Source organism: Chionomys nivalis, chromosome 26 (genome assembly GCF_950005125.1).
Source record: "Chionomys nivalis chromosome 26, mChiNiv1.1, whole genome shotgun sequence".
In the NCBI taxonomy this organism is placed as follows: Eukaryota; Metazoa; Chordata; class Mammalia; order Rodentia; family Cricetidae; genus Chionomys; species Chionomys nivalis.
This window is the reverse complement of record NC_080111.1, coordinates 27,401,697-27,409,249: the sequence shown is the minus strand read 5'-3', so window position 1 is coordinate 27,409,249 and position 7,553 is coordinate 27,401,697. Positions and strand designations below refer to the sequence as shown.

The 7,553-nt window shown below is 48.9% G+C and overlaps 1 protein-coding gene across 1 annotated transcript; it reads left to right on the top strand.

The window, feature by feature from the left end:
* Positions 1-602: 602 nt before the first annotated feature.
* On the top strand, positions 603-4,964 carry Fzd1 (frizzled class receptor 1). Its single transcript, XM_057758806.1, has one exon. It carries the CDS (start codon positions 1,147-1,149, stop codon positions 3,073-3,075), a length of 1,929 nt encoding a protein of 642 aa, XP_057614789.1. The 5' UTR covers positions 603-1,146; the 3' UTR covers positions 3,076-4,964.
* The last annotated feature ends 2,589 nt before the right edge of the window (positions 4,965-7,553 follow it).

Genomic DNA, 7,553 nt, shown 5'->3' with positions numbered 1-7,553 from the left:
GAGTAAAGTACACTACTAATAGAAGGCGCATCTGAGCTCACATTTTACATTCTACCAAACTTTGGTTCTGTTGTTTTCTTTCGACAGTGATCCAGGGAAATGGCGCGTCCAAAAGCCCGCCGAGCCCAGCTTGCCAGCTCCACGGTTTATTGGAGTCATATTTTCAACAAAATCTCGACAGACTTAGACTCAAAGGAAACCCGATTCTCAAGTCAGGGGCACGCATTCAGAATCAGCGCTCAAAGTAGCTGTTTGTGACTAGAGTCAAGGGTAGGATTTTTAAAACCTGAAAGTAGATTAAAAAAAAAAAAAGCAGAGCAAGCTAAATCCCGCGGCCCGCCGACTCCTATTCATTATCTCCAGCAGCATATGGGACCATTCTCTTACTTGTCCTCGCTCTTTCTTCCTCACGAGCAAAAGCAACCAAGCCCGTCCCGCTTCATAGCTACTCTTTGTGCCTGAGCGGTGCTTCTGCCACCACCACCTCCAGCACCACCACCACTTCCTCCTCCTCCTCCTCCCGCCTGCAGCCGGTTCCAGCCGAGGCTGGGAGGGAAAGGGCTCCCTTTTACGCTCGGCAGCGGGTGCCGCGATTGGGCGACGGTCCCTGAGCCTCTAGCTCCGTGTCGGTTTCAAGGCTCCTCCCTCTCGGTGAAAGACAGACTGCGGGGCGCCTGGAAACCGGTTGGAGGGCGCGCGAGGGAGAGGAGAGGCAGCGAGTTGAGGGACTGACACAAATGGTCAGGCGGCGGCCGAGGAGGAGGAGGAGGCGGAGGCGCAGGGGGGACCCGAGGCGGCGGCGAGGCTGCCGAGAGTTGCCCGCTCCTCTCCCAGGCTGCGGCCACTAGCGAGGCGCCGCGGGCCGAGAGCCACCAGCCCGCCGCGGGCCGGGAAGGAGGGACGCGACCCCGGATCGCCGGGACCACTCGCGTTCTCCCTGCCGCTGGCGCTTCATGAACCGCAAGTTTCTGCGGCGGCGGCGGCTGCGGGACTCCGAGCAGAATCTGGGCGAGCGGGTGGAGCGCGACCGCAGCCCGACGGAGGGCACAAGCGGGGACCAGCTCTCCCCGAAGACACTGGGAGCCGCCACCCGCCGCGCCGCTGCCTGCCCCAGCCGACCGGGGCCGAGGAGGGAGCCGAAAAAGTATGGCTGAGGAGGCGGCGCCTAGCGAGTCCCCGGCCTCGGGCCGGCCGAGCTGGGAACTTTGTGCCGGGGCTCTCCGGGACCAGCGGGAGGCGGTGGGGCGCGGGGAAGCGACCGGCCACCGCCGTCCCCGGGCTGACCCCCGGCGCTGGGCGAGCGGGCTGCTGCTGCTGCTTTGGCTGCTGGAGGCTCCGCTGCTGTTGGGGGTCCGAGCGCAGGCGGCGGGCCAGGTACCCGGGCCGGGCCAGCAAGCCCCGCCGCCGCCCCAGCAGCAGCAGGGCGGGCAGCAGTACAACGGCGAACGGGGCATCTCCATCCCGGACCACGGCTACTGCCAGCCAATATCCATTCCGCTGTGCACGGACATCGCCTACAACCAGACCATCATGCCCAACCTGCTGGGCCACACGAACCAGGAGGACGCGGGCCTGGAGGTGCATCAGTTCTACCCGCTGGTGAAGGTGCAGTGCTCCGCCGAGCTCAAGTTCTTCCTATGCTCCATGTATGCGCCGGTGTGCACGGTGCTGGAGCAGGCGCTGCCGCCCTGCCGCTCCCTCTGCGAGCGCGCGCGCCAGGGCTGCGAGGCGCTCATGAACAAGTTCGGCTTCCAGTGGCCCGACACGCTCAAGTGTGAGAAGTTCCCGGTGCACGGCGCAGGAGAGTTGTGCGTGGGCCAGAACACGTCCGACAAAGGTACCCCGACTCCCTCCTTGCTGCCGGAGTTCTGGACCAGCAATCCGCAACACGGCGGCGGTGGTTACCGAGGTGGCTACCCGGGGGGCGCCGGCACGGTGGAGCGGGGCAAGTTCTCCTGCCCGCGCGCCCTCAGGGTACCCTCCTACCTTAACTATCACTTTCTGGGGGAGAAGGACTGCGGCGCACCCTGCGAACCCACCAAGGTCTATGGGCTCATGTACTTCGGGCCGGAGGAGCTGCGCTTCTCGCGCACCTGGATTGGCATCTGGTCGGTGCTGTGCTGCGCCTCCACGCTCTTCACGGTGCTCACGTACCTAGTGGACATGCGGCGCTTCAGCTACCCGGAACGGCCCATCATTTTCTTGTCCGGCTGTTACACAGCGGTGGCCGTGGCCTACATCGCTGGCTTTCTGCTGGAGGACCGGGTGGTGTGTAACGACAAGTTTGCCGAGGATGGGGCGCGCACGGTCGCGCAGGGCACTAAGAAGGAGGGCTGCACCATCCTCTTTATGATGCTCTACTTCTTCAGCATGGCCAGCTCCATCTGGTGGGTGATACTGTCCCTCACCTGGTTCCTGGCAGCCGGCATGAAGTGGGGCCACGAAGCCATCGAGGCCAACTCGCAGTATTTTCACCTAGCTGCCTGGGCTGTACCAGCCATCAAAACTATAACCATCCTGGCGTTGGGCCAGGTGGACGGCGATGTACTGAGCGGAGTGTGTTTTGTGGGGCTTAACAACGTGGATGCGCTGCGGGGCTTTGTGCTGGCGCCGCTCTTCGTCTACCTGTTCATCGGCACATCTTTCCTGCTGGCGGGTTTCGTGTCCCTCTTCCGCATCCGCACCATCATGAAGCATGACGGCACCAAGACCGAGAAGCTGGAGAAGCTCATGGTGCGCATCGGAGTCTTCAGCGTGCTCTACACGGTGCCGGCCACCATCGTCATCGCCTGCTACTTCTATGAGCAGGCCTTCCGGGACCAGTGGGAGCGCAGCTGGGTGGCCCAGAGCTGCAAGAGTTATGCCATCCCCTGCCCTCACCTCCAGGGGGGTGGAGGCGTCCCACCACACCCTCCCATGAGCCCCGACTTTACAGTCTTCATGATCAAGTATCTCATGACGCTGATTGTGGGCATCACATCTGGCTTCTGGATCTGGTCCGGCAAGACGCTGAACTCTTGGAGGAAGTTCTACACGAGGCTGACCAACAGCAAACAGGGGGAGACTACCGTCTGAGACCTGAACTATGCCTTCTTTCCCAGTTCTTGGTCAGATCTTGCCCTTGTCTGAAAGCTGGCCCCAAGGAATTCCTGTCAAGCCTGGCCACGCCAGGCTTCCTCGCTAGACACTCAACTTTTGCAGGCTCCTTCCAACAAACAACAGAGCTCCTGCAAAAACTTCCATCCCTGGGGTAAAGGAGAGAGGGCCCAGCTGCCAGAGGGGTGTGTGTGGACCCGTCTCTCCAGTCTTAGCTCTGATGCTTGGACTGTATGCTTTTATGATTGTAAATAGCCCGTGTAAGATTTTTGTAAGTATATTTGTATTTAAAGACTACCGAACACGCGATTTTCCTTTCTTTATAAAAATGTTTAATTATTTAGGGAGGTTTAAGCATTTGAAGCTTTTCTCACTTGCCTTTTTCTGAAGACTACAGAGGAGGTACAACGGAGCACACTTGCTGAGTGCCCTGCCTTTGTGCCCATCGCAGTTGTGGGAGTGCGGGCCTGGCTCTCTATGGCACTGAGAGCTGGAACAGGGTGTCTCTCAAGGGTCATTTTCCATCTCTGCCTCCTTCAGCTTCTCTCTCCCCTCCTTGCTTGCAGTGGAAACTCAAGGGGCAGAACTTCACAAAGTTTCCCCATCTGGAGGTGGGTCCCGCCCATTCTAGTTCCTCCCCCATTTAGAGGCACAGTGTAGAGCCTTGCCCGTGTGACTTCCCATGCTGGTTTTTGAGAGCCACCTTCCAGTTTCATAGAGGCCCACCGGGTGGTCACTGCCTGTTGACCCAGCCTCCCTCTTCCCTGGTGTCCCTCACCTGGATGTTCCCTCCTCCCACCTAAACTGGTAAGAGAGTAAGTGTGGTAACTAATGCCTAACTTCGGAAAGTCTGACTTTTTATGGGTGATCTCACTTTCCTCTTTAGTGTAAGAACCTGCTATGGGTTTGGCCATCATTATGGAAAGACGTGGCTAGTGATTGTGGAAGAGCAGCAAGCTTTGTGTGGGTTGGAAGAAACTGAAGAGGGAGATTATAAATTGTTAGTTCTAATTGCATTTTGATGGTTGATAACCTGCTCCCACCCTCTCCCATCCAATTCCGTGAGGCTGTCTGCTTTTAGATTTTACCCTTCAATGAAATGGAGACTTTGAGGTTGCCTGGAAAGCCTTGTGAGGAGTTGATCTTTGCCTTCCTTAACGGGATAGCAGAGCATTCATAGATTATGAAAATTTAGGGAGATCTCAGTGGAGTGAACTTCCTCAAAATGAAACGCTGTTTTCTGGTTTTAATCAAATTGTAATTAGACTTGTATCAACTGTACAGCTGAGAAGTTGTACAGAATCAACATATTATGATTCTTCAGCCACTCATTCTGAGGGAGGAGCCATCCACAGCCCCAGGAATAGGCTGGTATACTTCTGAAGACAGAGGAGGTGAAGGAGAGAAACAAACACAATGTGGGCGTGCATGCTGAATCGGAAGTGTGCCCATTCCTACTGCATCCTACCCACCGTGTGTGCTCCTGTGTGGATTTATAGCAGTATGTCGAGTGTGACTCTCTCAAAGCCATTTAGAACATTCACTTTAGTTCTCTCTGAAAAGGAGAAAAGCAGTCCTCCTGATTGTAGTGTTTGAACTTTAAGAGTTTATCAAAAACGCCGGCACATAGGACCTAAATTTATCTGTCTGTCGTTCCCTAAACTGACATTGGTTTTTGAATTTGGTATGCATTTATTCTGTCCATTTATCACAAAACCATTTATATTTATAGAGGAATAGAAGTTTATATATATAAAATGCCATATTTTTAATTTCTCAAATAAAAAAATGGAAGTTTTGTACGAAATCACATTGTTTTGTGCCTGATAACAGCAGATCTTTCTGAAGCATCTTCTCAGTTTATAATCCAGCCGCATATCCAACCCCACAATGTCACAACCTCAAGAGTCGGAGAGAAAGTCTAATCCAGAGAATGCCCAGCCTGCCTGCCTTCCGGGTGGCATCCACCAAGTCCTATGCAAAAGCTGCTGTCTTGGCAGCAGAGAGCAGAAGGCTTCAATGTTGTTTGGAATAATAATAATATCAAACGATACTATTATTAAAAGGTAACTCTCACTTTTTACCATTGAAGGTTTTTTTTCTTTCAAGGGAAGCATTTCCATGACTTTTGCTATGGAGGTTTATCATTCAGTCCTCAGCTCAGATGCTCCTTGAGGGATTGTCTTGTCTTCCTGTTACCTACACACTCCAAACACAAAAGCAGGCAATCCGTAAGTGGCCACCGACTCGGTTCCTAAGCATCTTAGGAGAGCAGTAGACCATGGAAGTCTGGTGTTTCGTTTGTTTGTTCACTTCTGAAGATTCCATTTTCATATTGTTCAAAGAGCCTTTCTTTCTCTGAGGAATTTCCCAGTTGACTTACTCTTCCTCAGAATTTATATGTATGTGTGTGCATGTATCTGTACACATGCATGTGACTATATATATATATATATATATATATACATAATTAAATTTTAAAATGGAAATACACAATTTACATTTTATAATATGGTAATGATACGAGAAAGGAATGCTATTGGAAAACTTCAAATATCTGGAGATTAAAAATACCTTTATTACATTTTCCATTACTTTTTAAAATAAAAGAACAAAAGGCTAAAGAGAAGACCATTACTACAAAGAGTGGTTTTCAGGTTGTCAGGGAATTGTGTTATACGTCTTAATTCATTTTAAGACACTTAAATTTTAATTTAATGGAAAACATATCATTTTAAGTATCAAGAAGCAATATTTTTATTTTTCATTACATTAATAGAAAAGGTACTATTTGAGAACCTTTTATACATAGATACACATGAAAAAACAGTAATTCTGTAGCCAACTTAGAACATGTCTCATTAGGTAATTATGTAACGTTTGGGAGAAAATTTCAAGACAATTCATTAGTTTTGATCCCAGGAATAAATGTCAAAACTAGTGTTGCTGTGGATGTCTTTAAAAAGATGCAGATGTGAATTTGACACAGAAAGGCTTTATATTCTGCACCTGAACATTTAAATAGTATTTTATCTCACTGTCAGGCTTTGTTTTCAGAGAGCAATTCATTTTAAGGTATGTGGGATACATAAAACCAGGGGGATTTTTGTCTTATTTGGTTGACTTTTGCTTCATTCAGTATTGATGACAAAATAGAACTTACCCGGAAAACCATAGAGACACTGATGATCTGACCCCATTAGGATGCTGTTTCTATGACAAAGCCTGTTTGCAAATGATTTGATTTGCCTGGACACACACACACATGCACACACACACACACACACACACACACACAATCTGCCAGCTTTGTATTGGAGTCAGTCCCCCCCCCCCCCACAGTGTACTTGATTTAGCTTTTACAGTAAATGCGATTATAACATGAAAACCTTCAGATGCTCCTAATCTTTTCTTCACGTAAATGTTATTTTGGTGAGAATAATTTATTTAGGAGACAAAGAATTGTATTTTTCATCTCAGAGACAAGCATATGCAAAAGAACCAGAGGGGATATTTCAGCTGTTCTGCAATGGTCTCTTGTTAACCTTTTGTCTCCACTGTGAGCACTGAAGCCTTCTGCCGTACATACGTGATTAGTAAAGGCCCAGCGTTGATCTAGGAAAAGCGACCATGAGGGTGGTATGACATTGAATACCCTTGATATACTTCAGATGATGAATTTTCATATAACTGGAGTCCTCGAAATTAAAAACCAAACACGGTCACTGCATATGTGTACATGTGAATACTATTAATATTGTCATGGTATAGTTTTAAAACACACCAGTCTCAATGTTTTGCAGGGTTGGCCTGTGGGAGCACAGATAAGGCATGGGCTGAATGGATAACTAAAAAGAAACTGTAATGTTACCAAATTCAAAAGCTTTGTGTTGAGGCTTTACATTCGCTATAATGTCTCAGAAGAAGTTGCCAAACAGGTGTCAGTAACCTCTAAAAGGGGAAAACACTATTTGAGTTTCCTCACGGCTCAAAATGCCCATAAAATTTAAGATTGAGGGGAATGAGCATTTCTGTGCACACAGATCACACTTTTTAAACAGACATGTCAAGCTGTAGCAATTACTGTGAGAAAGCAGTTATTTTTTAGGACCTGGCAATTAAAGCATAATCTCCACACTAATTTTCCTTGAATTTTACTATGGTGGAAAGTGTCCTTCAGCCATTGCAGAGTCAAGTTACTTTGTAATAATTTTGCTTGTAGATTAACATGGAAATTTAATAACAGGTAAAAATGAAGAATTTCTCACAGAAATCGTTCATGTGATATGTTCAGTAAACTTGAATATAATTTGTAAACATGTGAACATATGATACTTTGTGCATTATAATTAGTTTTAGATTCTAAAGTACCTTAAAAAAATAAGGTGCCACTTCCAATAGAAATGAATTCCTTTAAGATGTTCATATTCTGTTGGAGGACAGAACTCATGTAATAC